At 37.8% G+C, this 16,676-nt stretch overlaps 1 protein-coding gene and 17 non-coding genes across 18 annotated transcripts; 8 read left to right on the top strand and 10 right to left on the bottom strand.

Annotated features, from left to right (window-relative positions):
• Positions 1 to 375: 375 nt before the first annotated feature.
• On the top strand, positions 376 to 447 carry Trnaw-cca (transfer RNA tryptophan (anticodon CCA)). The gene has a single exon. It is a non-coding gene; the product is annotated as a tRNA-Trp (tRNA).
• Positions 448 to 858: 411 nt separating this feature from the next.
• On the top strand, positions 859 to 941 carry Trnal-cag (transfer RNA leucine (anticodon CAG)). The gene has a single exon. It is a non-coding gene; the product is annotated as a tRNA-Leu (tRNA).
• Positions 942 to 1,225: 284 nt separating this feature from the next.
• On the bottom strand, positions 1,226 to 1,299 carry Trnar-ucu (transfer RNA arginine (anticodon UCU)). Its single transcript has one exon. It is a non-coding gene; the product is annotated as a tRNA-Arg (tRNA).
• Positions 1,300 to 1,309: 10 nt separating this feature from the next.
• On the bottom strand, positions 1,310 to 1,381 carry Trnaa-ugc (transfer RNA alanine (anticodon UGC)). Its single transcript has one exon. It is a non-coding gene; the product is annotated as a tRNA-Ala (tRNA).
• An 837-nt stretch (positions 1,382 to 2,218) lies between these two features.
• On the bottom strand, positions 2,219 to 2,292 carry Trnar-ucu (transfer RNA arginine (anticodon UCU)). The gene has a single exon. It is a non-coding gene; the product is annotated as a tRNA-Arg (tRNA).
• A 10-nt stretch (positions 2,293 to 2,302) lies between these two features.
• Positions 2,303 to 2,374, bottom strand: Trnaa-ugc (transfer RNA alanine (anticodon UGC)). Its single transcript has one exon. It is a non-coding gene; the product is annotated as a tRNA-Ala (tRNA).
• A 106-nt stretch (positions 2,375 to 2,480) lies between these two features.
• Trnaw-cca (transfer RNA tryptophan (anticodon CCA)) lies at positions 2,481 to 2,552 on the top strand. The gene has a single exon. It is a non-coding gene; the product is annotated as a tRNA-Trp (tRNA).
• Positions 2,553 to 2,891: 339 nt separating this feature from the next.
• Positions 2,892 to 2,974, top strand: Trnal-cag (transfer RNA leucine (anticodon CAG)). Its single transcript has one exon. It is a non-coding gene; the product is annotated as a tRNA-Leu (tRNA).
• Positions 2,975 to 3,991: 1,017 nt separating this feature from the next.
• Positions 3,992 to 4,074, top strand: Trnal-cag (transfer RNA leucine (anticodon CAG)). Its single transcript has one exon. It is a non-coding gene; the product is annotated as a tRNA-Leu (tRNA).
• A 366-nt stretch (positions 4,075 to 4,440) lies between these two features.
• Trnaa-ugc (transfer RNA alanine (anticodon UGC)) lies at positions 4,441 to 4,512 on the bottom strand. The gene has a single exon. It is a non-coding gene; the product is annotated as a tRNA-Ala (tRNA).
• Positions 4,513 to 5,301: 789 nt separating this feature from the next.
• Positions 5,302 to 5,375, bottom strand: Trnar-ucu (transfer RNA arginine (anticodon UCU)). The gene has a single exon. It is a non-coding gene; the product is annotated as a tRNA-Arg (tRNA).
• Positions 5,376 to 5,385: 10 nt separating this feature from the next.
• Trnaa-ugc (transfer RNA alanine (anticodon UGC)) lies at positions 5,386 to 5,457 on the bottom strand. The gene has a single exon. It is a non-coding gene; the product is annotated as a tRNA-Ala (tRNA).
• A 1,453-nt stretch (positions 5,458 to 6,910) lies between these two features.
• Positions 6,911 to 6,982, top strand: Trnaw-cca (transfer RNA tryptophan (anticodon CCA)). Its single transcript has one exon. It is a non-coding gene; the product is annotated as a tRNA-Trp (tRNA).
• A 609-nt stretch (positions 6,983 to 7,591) lies between these two features.
• On the bottom strand, positions 7,592 to 7,665 carry Trnar-ucu (transfer RNA arginine (anticodon UCU)). Its single transcript has one exon. It is a non-coding gene; the product is annotated as a tRNA-Arg (tRNA).
• A 10-nt stretch (positions 7,666 to 7,675) lies between these two features.
• On the bottom strand, positions 7,676 to 7,747 carry Trnaa-ugc (transfer RNA alanine (anticodon UGC)). Its single transcript has one exon. It is a non-coding gene; the product is annotated as a tRNA-Ala (tRNA).
• A 1,730-nt stretch (positions 7,748 to 9,477) lies between these two features.
• Positions 9,478 to 9,551, bottom strand: Trnar-ucu (transfer RNA arginine (anticodon UCU)). Its single transcript has one exon. It is a non-coding gene; the product is annotated as a tRNA-Arg (tRNA).
• Positions 9,552 to 9,739: 188 nt separating this feature from the next.
• Positions 9,740 to 9,811, top strand: Trnaw-cca (transfer RNA tryptophan (anticodon CCA)). Its single transcript has one exon. It is a non-coding gene; the product is annotated as a tRNA-Trp (tRNA).
• A 3,545-nt stretch (positions 9,812 to 13,356) lies between these two features.
• LOC149741895 (transmembrane protein 26-like) lies at positions 13,357 to 16,529 on the top strand. The gene is made up of 4 exons (XM_089894096.1): positions 13,357 to 13,740; positions 14,490 to 14,646; positions 14,888 to 15,085; positions 15,339 to 16,529. Exons 1-4 carry the CDS (start codon positions 13,469 to 13,471, stop codon positions 16,212 to 16,214), a joined length of 1,503 nt encoding a protein of 500 aa, XP_089750222.1. The 5' UTR covers positions 13,357 to 13,468; the 3' UTR covers positions 16,215 to 16,529.
• The last annotated feature ends 147 nt before the right edge of the window (positions 16,530 to 16,676 follow it).

Here is a 16,676-nt window from a genome sequence, read left to right as displayed (position 1 = left end):
AGCGGAAAGTTGTGTATTCAAATTATGTCGGGCTTAATCAAGTTTTTACCCTTTCTAGCCCAAAAACTCAATTACTATAATTTTAAATATGATTAAATTTTATTACAAAATAAACATCCCTGCCGGACTCGAACCCGGAACCTCTGGATTAGAAGTCCAGCGCGCTAATCCATTGCGCCACAGAGACGATACAAATTTGGAGATGCCGGGGATTGAACCCGGGTCCTCACACATGCAAAGCGTGCGCTCTACCACTGAGCTACATAACCAACGTTTTCTAGCAATCTCAGGTTCCAGTATACCAAACATGCAAGTATTTGAAACGATACTGCTTAATCTCGTCTCTATATCGTTGATTTAATCCCGATCGGTTAAGACTTCGTGGCGCAACGGTAGCGCGTCCGACTCCAGATCGGAAGGTTGCGTGTTCAAATCACGTCGAGGTCACGCTGGTTTGATATTTTAACTTAAATATTTAAACTTAACCATTTAATTTCAAATTTTAATGGCTTGTTACGCTAGTTTTATATTTTAACCTAAATATTTAAACTTAACCATTTAATTTCAAATTTTAATGGCTTGTTTTTTTTTATCAAAGTAATATTCAAGCATAAATTCGAATCCAGAACCGCTGAATTAGAAGTTCAGGAGCTAATTCATTGCGCCAAACAGACGTCTAAACTAGAAATTTCAGGGATTCAACCCGGGGCCTCACACATACAAAATGTAGGCTCGAAATCTGGCTGGATTCCATTTGTTCGAAAAAAACAACCTAGATTGCATCTGATTTAAAATAAAAAATAACGTCTTAATTTTCATCCTTAAGCAATCTGTTACAATTCCCGCTTGGGCACAAACGGCAGAATTGCCGAGTGGTCTAAGGCGCTGCGTTCAGGTCGCAGTCTCCATTAGAGGCGCGGGTTCGAATCCCGCTTCTGTCACAGTGTTCATTATAAAATTTGCTTCGTAGTTTTGTACGGTTTCATTAGTTGAATTTGGTTTTTGAAGTGTTGCTTAAGTAAATTTATAGTGTAAACTCGTCCAGACTTCGTAGATTTCTTCGGTTTGGGGGAAAGATTATATGGGGAAATAGTTGCGCATCCGAGTACAGAGCGGAAAGTTGTGTATTCAAATTATGTCGGGCTTAATCAAGTTTTTACCTTTTCTAGCCCAAAAACTCAATTACTATAACTTTAAATATGATTAAATTTTATTACAAAATAAACATCCCTGCCGGGACTCGAACCCGGAACCTCTGGATTAGAAGTCCAGCGCGCTAATCCATTGCGCCACAGAGACGATACAAATTTGGAGATGCCGGGGATTGAACCCGGGGCCTCACACATGCAAAGCGTGCGCTCTACCACTGAGCTACATCCCCATCGCTTTCTAGCAAACTCAGGTTCCAGTATACCAAACATGCAAGTATTTAAAACGATACTGCTTAAACTCGTCTCTATATCGTTGATTTAATCCCGATCGGTTAAGACTTCGTGGCGACTCCAGATCGGAAGGTTGCTTGTTCAAATCACGTCGAGGTCACGCAGGTTTGATATTTTAACTTAAATATTTAAACTTAACCATTTAATTTCAAATTTTAATGGCTTGTTACGCTAGTTTTATATTTTAACTTAAATATTTAAACTTAACCATTTAATTTCAAATTTTAATGGCTTGTTTTTTTTTATCAAAGTAATATTCAAGCATAAATTCGAATCCAGAACCGCTGAATTAGAAGTTCAGGAGCTAATTCATTGCGCCAAACAGACGTCTAAACTAGAAATTTAAGGGATTCAACCCGGGGCCTCAAACATACAAAATGTAGGTTCGAAATCTGGCTGGATTCCATTTGTTCGAAAAAACAACCTAGATTGCATCTGATTTAAAATAAAAAATAACGTCTTAATTTTCATCTTTAAGCAATCTGTTACAATTTCCCGCTTGGGCACAAACGCAGAATGGCCGAGTGGTCTAAGGCGCTGCGTTCAGGTCGCAGTCTCCATTGGAGGCGCTAAATTTATAGTGTAAACTCGTCCAGACTTCGCAGATTTCTTCGCTTTGGTGGAAAGATTATATGGCGAAATAGTTGCGCATCTGAGTACAGAGCGGAAAGTTGTGTATTCAAATTATTTCGGGCTTAATCAAGTTTTTACCTTTTCTAGCCCAAAAACTTAATTACTATAACTTTAAATATGATTAAATTTTATTACAAAACAAACATCCCTGCCAGGACTCGAACCCGGAACCTCTGGATTAGAAGTCCAGCGCGCTAATCCATTGCGCCACAGAGACGATACAAATTTGGAGAGGCCGGGGATTGAACCCGGGGCCTCACACATGCAAAGCGTGCGCTCTACCACTGAGCTACATCCCCATCGTTTGCTAGCAATCTCAGGTTCCAGTATACCAAACATGCAAGTATTTGAAACGATACTGCTTAATCTCGTCTCTATATCGTTGATTTAATCCCGATCGGTTAAGACTTCGTGGCGCAACGGTAGCGCGTCCGACTCCAGATCGGAAGGTTGCGTGTTCAAATCACGTCGAGGTCACGCTAGTTTGATATTTCAACCTAAATATTTAAACTTAACCATTTAAGTTTCAAATTTTAATGCCTTGGTTTTTCACCAAAGTAATATTCAAGCTTAACTCGAATCCAGAACCGCTGAATTAGAAGTTCAGGAGCTAATTCACTGCGCCAAACAGACGTCTAAACAAGAAATTCCAGGGATTCAACCCGGGGCCTCACACATACAAAATGTAGGCTCGAAATCTGGCTGGATTCCATTTGTTCGAAAAAACAACCTAGATTGCATCTGATTTAAATATAAAAGAACGTCTTAATTTTCATGCTTAAGCCTTCTGTTACACTTTCCCGCTTGGGCACAAACGGCAGAATGGCCGAGTGGTCTAAGGCGCTGCGTTCAGGTCGCAGTCTCCATTGGAGGCGCGGGTTCGAATCCCGCTTCAGTCAAAGAGTTCATTTTAAAATTTGCTTCGTAGTTTTATATAGTTTCATTAGTTGAATTTGGTTTTTGAATTGTTGCTTATGTAAACTTATAGTGTAAATTCGTCCAGACTTCGTAGATTTCTTCGGTTTGGGGGAAAGATTTTATGGGGAAATAGTTGCGCATCCGAGTACAGAGCGGAAAGTTGTGTATTCAAATTATGTCGGGCTTAATCAAGTTTTTACCTTTTCTAGCCCAAAAACTCAATTACTATAATTTTATTTATGATTAAATTTTATTACAAAATAAACATCCCTGCCGGGACTCGAACCCGGAACCTCTGCATTAGAAGTCCAGCGCGCTAATCCATCGCGCCACAAATTTGGAGATGCCGGGGATTCAACCCGGGGCCTCACACATGCAAAGCGTGCGCTCTACCACTGAGCTATATCCCCATCGTTTGCTAGCAATCTCAGGTTCCAGTATACCAAACATGCAAGTATTTGAAACGATACTGCTTAATCTCGTCTCTATATCGTTGATTTAATCCCGATCGGTTAAGACTTCGTGGCGCACCGGTAGCGCGTCCGACTCCAGATCGGAAGGTTGCGTGTTCAAATCACGTCGAGGTCTCGCTGGTTTGATATTTTAACTTAAATATTTAAACTTAACCATTTAATTTCAAATTTTAATGGCTTGTTACGCTAGTTTTATATTTTAACCTAAATATTTAAACTTAACCATTTAATTTCAAATTTTAATGGCTTGTTTTTTTTTATCAAAGTAATATTCAAGCATAAATTCGAATCCAGAACCGCTGAATTAGAATTTCAGGAGCTAATTCATTGCGCCAAACAGACGTCTAAACTAGAAATTTCAGGGATTCAACCTGGGGCCTCACACATACAAAATGTAGGCTCGAAATCTGGCTGGATTCCATTTGTTCGAAAAAACAACCTAGATTGCATCTGATTTAAAATAAAAAATAACGTCTTAATTTTCATCCTTAAGCAATCTGTTACAATTCCCGCTTGGGCACAAACGGCAGAATGGCCGAGTGGTCTAAGGCGCTGCGTTCAGGTCGCAGTCTCCATTGGAGGCGCGGGTTCGAATCCCGCTTCTGTCACAGTGTTCATTTTAAAATTTGCTTCGTAGTTTTGTGTGGTTTCATTAGTTGAATTTGGTTTTTGAAGTGTTGCTTAAGTAAATTTATAGTGTAAACTCGTCCAGACTTCGTAGATTTCTTCGGTTTGGGGAAAGATTATATGGGGAAATACTTGCGCATCCGAGTACAGAGCGGAAAGTTGTGTATTCAAATTATGTCAGGCTTAATCGACTTTTTACTTTTTCTAGCCCAAAAACTCAATTACTATAATTTTAAATATGATTAAGTTTTATTACAAAAAAACATCCCTGCCGGGACTCGAACCCGTAACCTTTGGATTAGAAGACCAGCGCGCTAATCCATTGCGCCACAGAGACGATATAACTTTGGAGATGCCGGGGATTGAACCCGGGGCCGCACACATGCAAAGCGTGCGCTCTACCACTGAGCTACATCCCCATCGTTTGCTAGCAATCTCAGGTTCCAGTATACCAAACATGCAAGTATTTGAAACGATACTGCTTAATCTTGTCTCTATATCGTTGATTTAATCCCGATTGTTTAAGAATTCGTGGCCCAACGGTAGCGCGTCCGACTCCAGATCGGAAAGTTGCATGTTGAAATCACGTCGAGGTCACGCTAGTTTTTATATTTTAACTTAAATATTTAAACTTAACCATTTAATTTCAAATTTTATTGCCTTGGTTTTTTTTATCAAAGTAATATTCAAGCCTAAGTTCGAATCCAGAACCGCTGAATTAGAAGTTCAGGAGCTAATTCATTGCGCCGGACAGACGTCTAAACTAGAAATTCCAGGGATTCAACCCGGGGCCTCACACATACAAAATGTAGGCTCGAAATCTGGCTGGATTCCATTTGTTCGAAAAAACAACCTAGATTGCATCTGATTTAAAATAAAAAAATAACGTCTTAATTTTCATCTTTAAGCAATCTGTTACAATTTCCCGCTTGGGCACAAACGGCAGAATGGCCGAGTGGTCTAAGGCGCTGCGTTCAGGTCGCAGTCTCCATTGGAGGCGCTAAATTTATAGTGTAAACTCGTCCAGACTTCGTAGATTTCTTCGCTTTGGTGGAAAGATTATATGGCGAAATAGTTGCGCATCCGAGTACAGAGCGGAATGTTGTGTATTAAAATTATGTCGGGCTTAATCAAGTTTTTTACTTTTTCTAGCCCAAAAACTTAATTACTATAATTTTAAATACGATTAAATTTTATTACAAAATAGACATCCCGGCCGGGACTCGAACCCGGAACCTCTGGATTAGAAGTCCAGCGCGCTAATCCATTGCGCCACAGAGACGATACAAATTTGGAGATGCCGGGGATTGAACCCGGGGCCTCACACATGCAAAGCGTGCGCTCTACCACTGAGCTACATCCCCATCGTTTGCTAGCAATTTCAGGTTCCAGTATACCAAACATGCAAGTATTTGAAACGATAATGCTTAATCTCGTCTCTATATCGTTGATTTAACCCCAATCGGTTAAGTCTTCGTGGCGCAACGGTAGCGCGTCCGACTCCAGATCAGAAGGTTGCGTGTTCAAATCACGTCGAGGTCACGCTGGTTTGATATTTTAACATAAATATTTAAACTTAACTATTTAATTTCAAATTTTAATGGCTTGTTACGCTAGTTTTATATTTTAACTTAAATATTTAAACTTAACCATTTAATTTCAAATTTTAATGGCTTGTTTTTTTTATCAAAGTAATATTCAAGCATAAATTCGAATCCAGAACCGCTGAATTAGAAGTTCAGGAGCTAATTCATTGCGCCAAACAGACGTCTAAACTAGAAATTTCAGGGATTCAACCCGGGGCCTCACACATACAAAATGTAGGCTCGAAATCTGGCTGGATTCCATTTGTTCGAAAAAACAACCTAGATTGCATCTGATTTAAAATAAAAAATAACGTCTTAATTTTCATCCTTAAGGAATCTGTTACAATTCCCGCTTGGGCACAAACGGCAGAACGGCCGAGTGGTCCAATGCGCTGCGTTCAGGTCGCAGTCTCCATTAGAGGCTCGGGTTCGAATCCCGCTTCTGTCACAGTGTTCATTTTAAAATTTGCTTCGTAGTTTTGTATGGTTTCATTAGTTGAATTTGGTTTTTGAAGTGTTGCTTAAGTAAATTTATAGTGTAAACTCGTCCAGACTTCGTAGATTTCTTCGGTTTGGGGGAAAGATTATATGGGGAAATAGTTGCGCATCCGAGTAAAGAGCGGAAGGTTGTGTATTCAAATTATGTCAGGCTTAATCAACTTTTTACTTTTTCTAGCCCAAAAACTCAATTACTATAATTTTAAATATGATTAAGTTTTATTACAAAAAAACATCCCTTCCGGGACTCGAACCCGAAACCTTTGGATTAGAAGTCCAGCGCGCTAATCCATTGCGCCACAGAGACGATACAAATTTAGAGATGCCGGGGATTCAACCCGGGGCCTCACACATACAAAATGTAGGCTCGAAATCTGGATGGATTCCATTTGTTCGAAAAAACAACCTAGATTGCATCTGATTTAAAATAAAAAAATAACGTCTTAATTTTCATCTTTAAGCAATCTGTTATAATTTCCCGCTTGGGCACAAACGGCAGAATGGCCGAGTGGTCTAAGGCGCTGCGTTCAGGTCGCAATCTCCATTGGAGGCGCTAAATTTATAGTGTAAACTCGTCCAGACTTCGTAGATTTCTTCGCTTTGGTGGAACCACTGAGCTACATCCCCGTCGTTTGCTAGCAATCTCAGGTTCCAGTATCCCAAACATGCAAGTGTTTGAAACGATACTGCTTAATCTCGTCTCTATATCGTTGATTTAATCACGATTGGTATAGACTTCGTGGCGCAACGGTAGCGCGTCCGACTCCAGATCGGAAGGTTGCGTGTTCAAATCACGTCGAGGTCACGCTAGTTTGATATTTTAACTTAAATATTTAAACTTAACCATTTAATTTCAAATTTTAATGCCTTGGTTTTTTTTATCAAAGTAATATTCAAGCCTAAGTTCGAATCCAGAACCGCTGAATTAGAAGTTCAGGAGCTAATTCATTGCGCCAGACAGACGTCTAAACTAGAAATTCCAGGGTTTCAACCCGGGGCCTCACACATACAAAATGTAGGCTCGAAATCTGGATGGATTCCATTTGTTCGAAAAAACAACCTAGATTGCATCTGATTTAAAATAAAAAAATAACGTCTTAATTTTCATCTTTAAGCAATCTGTTATAATTTCCCGCTTGGGCACAAACGGCAGAATGGCCGAGTGGTCTAAGGCGCTGCGTTCAGGTCGCAATCTCCATTGGAGGCGCTAAATTTATAGTGTAAACTCGTCCAACTTCGTAGATTTCTTCGCTTTGGTGGAAAGATTATATGGCGAAATAGTTGCGCATCCGAGTACAGAGCGGAAAGTTGTGTATTCAAATTATGTCGGGCTTAATCAAGTTTTTTACTTTTTCTAGCCCAAAAACTCAATTACTATAATTTTAAATACGATTAAATTTTATTACAAAATAAACATCCCTGCCGGGACTCGACCCCGGAACCTCTGGATTAGAAGTCCAGCGCGCTAATCCATTGCGCCACAGAGACGATACAACTTTGGAGATGCCGGGGATTGAACCCGGGGCCTCACACATGCAAAGCGTGCGCTCTACCACTGAGCTACATCCCCAACGTTTGCTAGCAATCTCAGGTTCCAGTATACCAAACATGCAAGTATTTGAAACGATACTGCTTAATCTCGTCTCTATATCGTTGATTTAATCGCGATTGTTTAAGACTTTATGGCGCAACGGTAGCGCGTCCGACTCCAGATCGGAAGGTTGCGTGTTCAAATCACGTCGAGGTCACGCGAGTTTGATATTTTAACCTAAATATTTAAACTTAACCATTTAATTACAAATTTTAATGCCTTGGTTTTTTTTATCAAAGTAATATTCAAGCATAAATTCGAATCCAGAACCGCTGAATTAGAAGTTGAGGAGCTAATTCATTGCGCCAAACAGACGTCTAAACTAGAAATTCCAGGGATTCAACCCGGGGCTTCACACATACAAAATGTAGTCTCGAAATTTGTTTGGATTCCATTTGTTCGAAAAAACAACTCAGATTGCATCTGATTTAAAATAAAAAATAACGTCTTAATTTTCATCCTTAAGCAATCTGTTACAAGTACCCGCTTGGGCACAAACGGCAGAATGGCCTAGTGGTCTCAGGCGCTGCGTTCAGGTCGCAGTCTCCATTGGAGGCGCTAAATTTATAGTGTAAGCTCGTCCAGACTTCGTAGATTTCTTCGCTTTGGGGGAAAGATTATATGGCGAAATAGTTGCGCATCCGAGTACAGAGCGGAAGGTTGTGTATTCAAATTATGTCGGGCTTAATCAAGTTTTTTACTTTTTATAGCCCAAAAACTCAATTACTATAATTTTAAATATGATTAAATTTTATTACAAAATAAACATCCCTGCCGGGACTCGAAGTCGGAACCTCTGGATTAGATGTCCAGCGCGCTAATACATTGCGCCACAGAGACGATACAACTTTGGAGGATGCCGGGGATGGAACCCGGGGCCTCACACATGCAAAGCGTGCCCTCTACCACTGAGCTACATCCACATCGCTTTGTAGCAATCTCAGGTTTCAGTATACCAAACATGCAAGCATTTGAAACGATACTGCTTAATCTCGTCTCTATATCGTTTATTTAATCTGACTGGTTAAGACTTCGTGCCGCAAAGGTAGCGCGTTCGACTCCAGATTGGAAGGTTGCGTGTTCAAATCACGTCGAGGTCACGCGAGTTTGATATTTTAACTTAAAAATTTAAACTTAACCATTTCTTTACAAATTTTAATGCCTTGTTTTTATTATCAAAGTAATATTCAAGCATAAATTCGAATCCAGAACCGCTGAATTAGAAGTTCAGGAGCTAATTCACTGCGCCAAAACAGACGCCTAAACCAGAAATTCCAGGGATTTAACCCGGGGCTTCACACATACAAAATGTAGGTTCGAAATTTGTCTGGATTCCATTTGTTCGAAAAAACAACTCAGATTGTATCTGATTTAAAATAAAAAATAACGTCCTAATTTTCATCCTTAAGCAATCTGTTACAAGTACCCGCTTGGGCACAAACGGCAGAATGGCCGAGTGGTCTCAGGCGCTGCGTTCAGGTCGCAGTCTCCATTGGAGGCGCTAAATTTATAGTGTAAACTCGTCCAGACTTCGTAGATTTCTTCGCTTTGGTGGAAAGATTATATGGCGAAATAGTTGCGCATCCGAGTACAGAGCGGAAGGTTGTGTATTCAAATTATGTCGGGCTTAATCAAGTTTTTTACCTTTTCTAGCCCAAAAACTTAATTACTATAATTTTAAATATGAATAAATTTTATTACAAATTAAACATCCCTGCCGGGACTCGAACCCGGAACCTCTGGATTAGAATTCCAGCGCGCTAATCCATTGCGCCACAGAGACGATACAACTTTGGAGATGCCGGGGATTGATCCCGGTGCCTCACACATGCAAAGCGTGCGCTCTACCACTGAGCTACATCCCCATCGTTTGCTAGCATTCTCAGGTTCCAGTATACCAAACATGCAAGTATTTGAAACGATACTGCTTAATCTCGTCTCTATATCGTTGATTTAATCCCGATTGTTTAAGACTTCATGGCGCAACGGTAGCGCGTCCGACTCCAGATCGGAAGGTTGCGTGTTCAAATCACGTCGAGGTCACGCTAGTTTGATATTTTAACTTAAATATTTAAATTTAATTATTTAAATTTCAAATTTTAATGCTTTGCTTTTTTAACAAAAGTAATATTCAAGCCTAAATTCAAATCCAGAACCGCTGAATTAGAAGTTTTGGAGCTAATTCATTGCGCCAAACAAACGTCTAAACTAGAAATGCCTGGGATTCAACCCGGGGCCTCACACATACAAAATGTAAGCTCGAAATTTGGCTGGATTTCATTTGTTCCAAAAACAACTCAGATTGCATCTGATTTAAAATAAAAATAACGTCTTAAAGGCACATTAAACAGTAGGAAAAAAATGCCAATTTCCATTATATATAATATTTTGGTCAATTATAACAATAATTTAAAAAAAGTAAACAAAATAAACCTTAAAGGGCCTAAACACACCCCACGTCACTTTTATTTTTTATGGTAAATTCATAAAGCGACTGTTTTATTGATTCCAAAAATACTTTGCTTATTTAAATTGGTCCAGTATAGGCGTAGATATTCGTCCTCAAACAGTGATCTCTAGCGCTATCCTTTTTTTTTCTACGAGCTTCGTGATTGTGACGTTGGAACGTACTAGTCACGTGACTGATTCATTCGTTAAAGCGAAACCTGCGTTTTTTTGTGCTTTTTTGCGTTTTTTTTTTTTTTGTTCTCTCGTTTTCCGCTAAAAACACTGCCTCTCGCCTTTCTCAGTGTTTCTGAATGAAAGCGGCCACGCTTTAACAATTTTGTGACGTGTTTGTCACGTGGGTAGTACACTTCTCATTTTTTTCGCCACGCAACTTTCAAATCAGTTTTATGAATTTCACGGTGTTTGAGCTGGAATATCTTTGGTTATACAGAACCGATTAAAACAAGTAAATTGGAATTAGAAAAACACACTCTATATATTAAAGCGATGTACATTTAACTGTGTTTAGGCCCTTTAAGTTTTTGATTTATATACGTTTAAAATTCATATACGCCAAAACGGTACGTGACGTCACACACCGCCAAATCAAACTTCACGCATGAACGAATTCTGTAGTCTACAAACCAGGGACTTTCCTATTCAGTGTTTACATTAATAAATCATAAAAAAATCACGTTTGCATACCGAACTCTTTAAAAAAAGTAGCGTAACAAAGATATAACAGCTTTATTAGCAACTACCAGGTTTCCTAAACAAGTTGCCGGATTAAAAAGTTTGATTTTTGCGTGTAGGATATAGCGCGAATTTTAAAAACGTCATTTTTTGGTAATCATGGACTAGACATGTACTACCTAGGTTAATAGTGGCACTAATAAATACTTAGAGTTCCAATTTGTTTATAAATCATAATATGGCCTTCAAGTGATGTCTGAAACACCTACAACTTGCTACAAGCAACGATAGTAATTCAACAAGTTCTTGAAACTCGGATTCTTTCTTTTCTGATGATAAACTTTTTGAATCAACATTTTTGCGCCCCGCTGTAGGCTGTTTATTTGATCCAGAATGTATCTTAGAAAGAGTTAGTAGCGAAAAGTCAGCTGTAGTTTCGAACTCCGGGCGATGTGAAGCAAAGGATTGGTAAGATTTTTGTATGTAAAAAAATTAAAAAAATAACTGTTAGGAAAGTAACTCTTTTTTCAGGTGCGAGCATGGAAAATGTGGATTAATAAATACAAAGAGGAAACACAAATGTTGTAAAGAGATATTGCAGTTTTGCAAATAAACCAAAATCAGAGTATCAAATGCATTACTGAACATCCTTCATTTGTTTCGGCATCGGGTGCAACTCGAGTTCCTAAATTGTAAATATGTTAGTGTTTCTATACCACCAAAAAGAACTATGTTTATAATTACCTTTCGTTCGAAATGACACACATGCTCGTGTTTGGCATGCACAACCTTTATTGGTGAAACTTGTGTACATGTCTCAATATACCTGGGGGCCTCACTCTCGATACTTGGAGAAATTTCACCAAGTATCTTAGGCACTACAGACATAATGATATATTAATTACACAACAAATAATAAGTAGAGAGTTTTCGAACTTAAAATGTGCACTGCATACTACACTACTTTCTGTTGGCCCAGCCAAAAACTTATGTATTGCAGTTGCAGTCTTATCAGTGATCACAACTAATTAAAAAGAAATATTCATAATCATGACCTACCTGATTTTGCATTTCCACATCCAAGAACAGAGCCAATATCTAGCATTTCAACAGTTAAAGTTATAAACCCTTTAAGGGTATTTATCTGGCGTATCACATGGCAAAATTTCGAATGGTTATTTCTGCTAGACATTGTATTTAGCATATTTTAAAATACATCGACTATATAGGCCAGCTTAAGTTACTGAATTTAATTATCGCACACTGGACCGATTCAAAATCAATAGTGCATACACATTAACAACAATTTATCTCTTTAGGCAGCCTAAATACTTCTTCAGTAGCCAATATATTTTACCAGAAAGAATACCAAGGCTAATCAGGCCTAAACAAAGCAGTACAACTTGTCCTCTGCGAAAATAAATGCGTTTCCTGCGTATTATAGCAGCAACGCTAAAACGCACTGAAACGTGTCGGCGGTGTGTGACGTCACGACCCGTTTTCAGAAATTTCGAAAAATCGCATCTTAAAATGAAAATTAAAGTATTAAAATCACGATTGGGTGTATTAAAACTGCAAAATCTAAGCAAATGAAATATTTATTTAGTCATAAATTGTGTTTCCAATCAAGTCATCCCTACTGTTTAATGTGCCTTTAAACTGCCGTCTTAATCTGTGTGGTTTTGACTTTGTAACATTTCACCTGTTGTACGAACCGTTAAATAACTCTTCGTGTGTTTTATTTTGTTTGTGTTTTATTAAATTGCTGTCGATTAATAAAGGAATGATAGTACTAATTCGTTTTATCATCGTGCGTAATTGTCCCATCTTTCCCCACTCTATTATATATGTTATACCTCCACGTAATATCTAAAAAAACGAAACATTATTTTCTTTAAACAAGTTCGGGGATGGTTGTTAAATATAAAAAAGTTCGATCAACTTATTATATGACTATTAAGAGAAAACCAGAAACGTCATAGGTTAGTTGTTATTGCAACAACGCTGATCTCGATTTAAAAACTGAAAATTTTGTTACCCCGTTAGCGGTCGTATCTAAATCAACACGACGACGTTGAGACGGCGCTAACTCCGACTTTCATTGTGATTTTAAGGTTGAATAGTCGTCAGTCTTTGTGGGGGACAGAATTTTTGCCCGTGCGGATTTCTTGTTGTTCATAGCTGTCGTTAAATTGTAAGGTATATATACATTTCTGTAAATTCCGAAAGAAGTGTTACGTGAGGTATGAGCTTGAGCTTAAACTAATTTTAATAATTTAATTTAAGCAGCGTATTGCCTGGAGTCAGAAAGTTTTGGATTTACTAATTTCTAATTCAAACGCCTATTATGCTGAATACGCTCTTTTAAATTCTTTTGTTGTAATAATTGCATTATTTAGACTTAAATTAAATGCGCCTTATCTTGCTGGAAACTCATCTTATTTTTGTTATTGTTTTTTCTGCAGGCAATACGAAACAGCTTGGCACGATTCGTTTTTTTTTTAATTTAAACTGAACTTTTATATGACTCTAGTATAGTTTTTTTCAAATCAATGAAACATGTGCCTTGACCGCTTAAGTGTTATGTCATGGAAGACGCCCTGTGGTAGGATTAATGGAAACAGTTTAGTTCGAGCTTATAATACGTTTTCAAGGATTGTAAAATCAATTTTGTCAAGATCGTTGTACGCTCTCTATTCTTTCATAGCTGTGTGGAGGGTGACAGAAGCGCTCAATGAAACAATCTATTGGCTATTGCTTTTCACTTTATGTCCACTTGCACTAGAAACAGTTCACTCCGTCTTGATAAGAAAAGGAAACGAAATGAAATGGTAACTAATTCTCACTGTTGTTTGATTTTAAGAAAGTTTAAATTATTGCGAGTACATGTAAGAGTATTTGTAAAATATTTTTCATATAATTCTCATATATAGTAGGGTGGGGGAAGATGGGATACCTTTTTATTCTATTTTCCCGTACATTTTGGTAGTAAACAAAGAACCTTCATAAAATTATAAAACCTTGTCCTCGCGACTTTCATAGACCGTTGTTAATTGTTTAAAACACGACCAGGATATTTATATATTTTGTGCTAAAGGTGTCCCATCTTCCCCCACCCACTATATATTTCAAATCCAAGATTTTGACTTATTTAATCGCTCGTTATTATTACAAGTGTCGATAACACAGTTTTAACAAGGCATGCTTCTTTGTGTCAAGTTTATATAGCGAAACATTCACGGAGACCAAAGCTCTATTGTTACCGGACAAACAACCGCGATTCTCCGTTATGACTTATCTTCCGATGCTTTGTGCCTGTTGCGGATCCAGCGACTAAATATATTATAAAACGACGATGTGTTGGTCGCGTTAAAAAAATAGCAGAAAATGAAAACACACAAAAATTGTATTGGCTTTAAAACTCAGATATTAGCTCAATAAGACCAGATTAGTCGATTTAAAGTACCTTTGCTGTAGAACAGCAAGTGGCGTATAATTCAAACAAATTAATACATAAACGTATAAGCAGTGGGTATTTATACAAAGCGTTGTTAATGCATATTTTAAAACTTTGTTTTAGGATGACACCAAGCGTTCTTTTCTATTTACTTTGTGGGATTCCATGTATTTGGTTACTAGAGGTCAAGCTTCTCAGCGATCGTTTGACTAACCTATCACCAACAAACACTTCAAGCATCGAGTCTCCTTCCTCTGTTTTAGGCAGTAGTAGTTCATCGGTATGACCATCTTACATTCTTATAAATGTGTTTATAGTATAGGTTAAGGTAAACTTAGACATGTTTAAATCTATTTTTGTACAGTTTGGTAAAGTGAACAAAGATATTTACATAACTATATAACCGCCTCGCTTGTGAATTGTTAAAAACACTAGTAGAAAATAAAGGATTTAAGTACTTACGGTATCCTTACCCCACAGAACTATATATATTATGATTACACGTATGTGCATGTTTTTAGATCGGCATCACGATAGATTTGGACGACGAAGGATGGACACTGGCCCTGGAACAAATCCTTATTTTTGTGCTTGTTATAGGAAAGTGGATTGCGCCAAAAGGAGAATTGTCGAGAAATGAGTTATCTCAGCTTCTCTTAGTCAACATTGCAGCAGGAGCTGATATAATAGAGCTGCTTGAAGTTTTTGGAGAAACAAAGGTTTCTTATTTAACATGCTATAGTACTGTGGGGTAAGATGGGATACCGTTATAGCACATTAATCCCATATTTTGTGCTGGCTTTTTAAAATGAATAACACCGCTTTTTAGAGTCGTTAGGCTGCAGTTAAACATTTCTGTGTTCTTTGTTTACTACCGAATGAAAAAAATAAAAATAAAAAACATGTTCCATCTTACCCAAACATATACCATACATGTTGGATACAAATATATCTGTTTTTAATACCCTTTAGGTGAGTCAAAACGCTGAGTTGGTTTACCTTGTGATGGCTATTTGGACATGGAGCCTTTTGCAGTTCTGCTTGGTTTTGACAGCGTCAAAAGATTTGCCAAATCTTAATGATAATGATAATGAGACCGAAATATATCGTGCCGCTGCGGATTCAAATAAAAACGAATTGACGAATGCTGGAACTAAAACATTTTCAAAAAATGAACTTAGTCTGCCAGGTGAGGGTAATCGTCTTCAAGTGACCAAAGATAAACCTCGATATGGTAAAGGCCATAATCAAGCTTTACTAAACAATCAAGTTATGAATACAAACCGCGAAATTCCTTCCATAAAAAATCATGCTGTTGACATTACTGATGGTACCAACAGTATAAAAAGTGATGCAGGAATTGCCAAAGCTGAAGATCTTTTACGAGCTGACCAAAGTGTAGCGGCGTTCGTTGAAGGAAGGATGTGTTTTGATTGTTTTTGCTGTTACACAGAAATATGGGGAATGGTTATGAGCATTTTGTTTCAGGATGGTCCTTTTCTTATACTACGGTTGTTCATTATGCTGCATTACAAAGTTGTGACTCACATGAACGTGTTTTTCACCTGCAAAAATGTGTTGGTGATTATTTTGCTTCTTAACCGGATACGGGTTATCTTTTTGGAAGAGCGTAAACCATGGAAAAGCTGTATGAAAAAGTATGAAGTACAGCAATGTAGGGTCGTTAATGAACGCAGGAGAAAACTTGGACTACCACCAGAAACCCGACAAGCTAAATATGAAAAAGATCTTCGCAAGATAGGAGGGGAGAATGTAGAAGATGCGCCATCGAAAAATGGTTCTACACCAACGCCACGGAAGCCACTTTGGAGAATATGGCGTGCGTGATTTAGAAACTGTATAGCGGAATCATACGAATGTGACCTGGTAACGGTTCACTTATAAACAACTAATAAAGTCTCCCAGACTTTATAATTACATTACTTACAACAACTTTGTAATGAACCGTGAAATCGTTACCATATTCGATATTATTTTTGTACCTAAGTCTTATAATTAATTGTGGGTATAATCGCATGTATAGTAAGTAAAACTTATACTTTGTCAATGTGGAGCAAAAATGACTGGAATGTTCTTCTTTATGTAAAATATATAGTTGCATGTTCATTGAAAACCCAAATAAATGTTTTTATTTTAATAATTGATAAACGTTCTGCAACTTTACATTTGCTTCTTTCACCAAACTATGATACACATATTTTAAAATTAAAGGAATTGCGGAGGAAAATTAATCACCGTTCCCGTAACATTCCTGTTACAACATAAAAAAGTATATATATATATATAATA

The sequence above is a fragment of the Ciona robusta genome, chromosome 1, assembly GCF_009617815.1.
Source record: "Ciona robusta chromosome 1, ASM961781v2".
Classification (NCBI taxonomy): Eukaryota; Metazoa; Chordata; class Ascidiacea; order Phlebobranchia; family Cionidae; genus Ciona; species Ciona robusta.
The sequence above is the reverse complement of the archived record's forward strand: the minus strand, read 5'-3'. Positions and strand labels throughout refer to the sequence as shown.

Coding starts and splice junctions, on each gene's coding strand:
- LOC149741895 (XM_089894096.1), top strand. CDS start 13,469: ATGTGCCTTGACCGCTTAAGTGTTATGTCATGGAAGACGCCCTGTGGT. Junction 13,741..14,489: donor AAAGGAAACGAAATGAAATG/GTAACTAATTCT, acceptor ACTTTGTTTTAG/GATGACACCAAGCGTTCTTT. Junction 15,086..15,338: donor AAGTTTTTGGAGAAACAAAG/GTTTCTTATTTA, acceptor AATACCCTTTAG/GTGAGTCAAAACGCTGAGTT.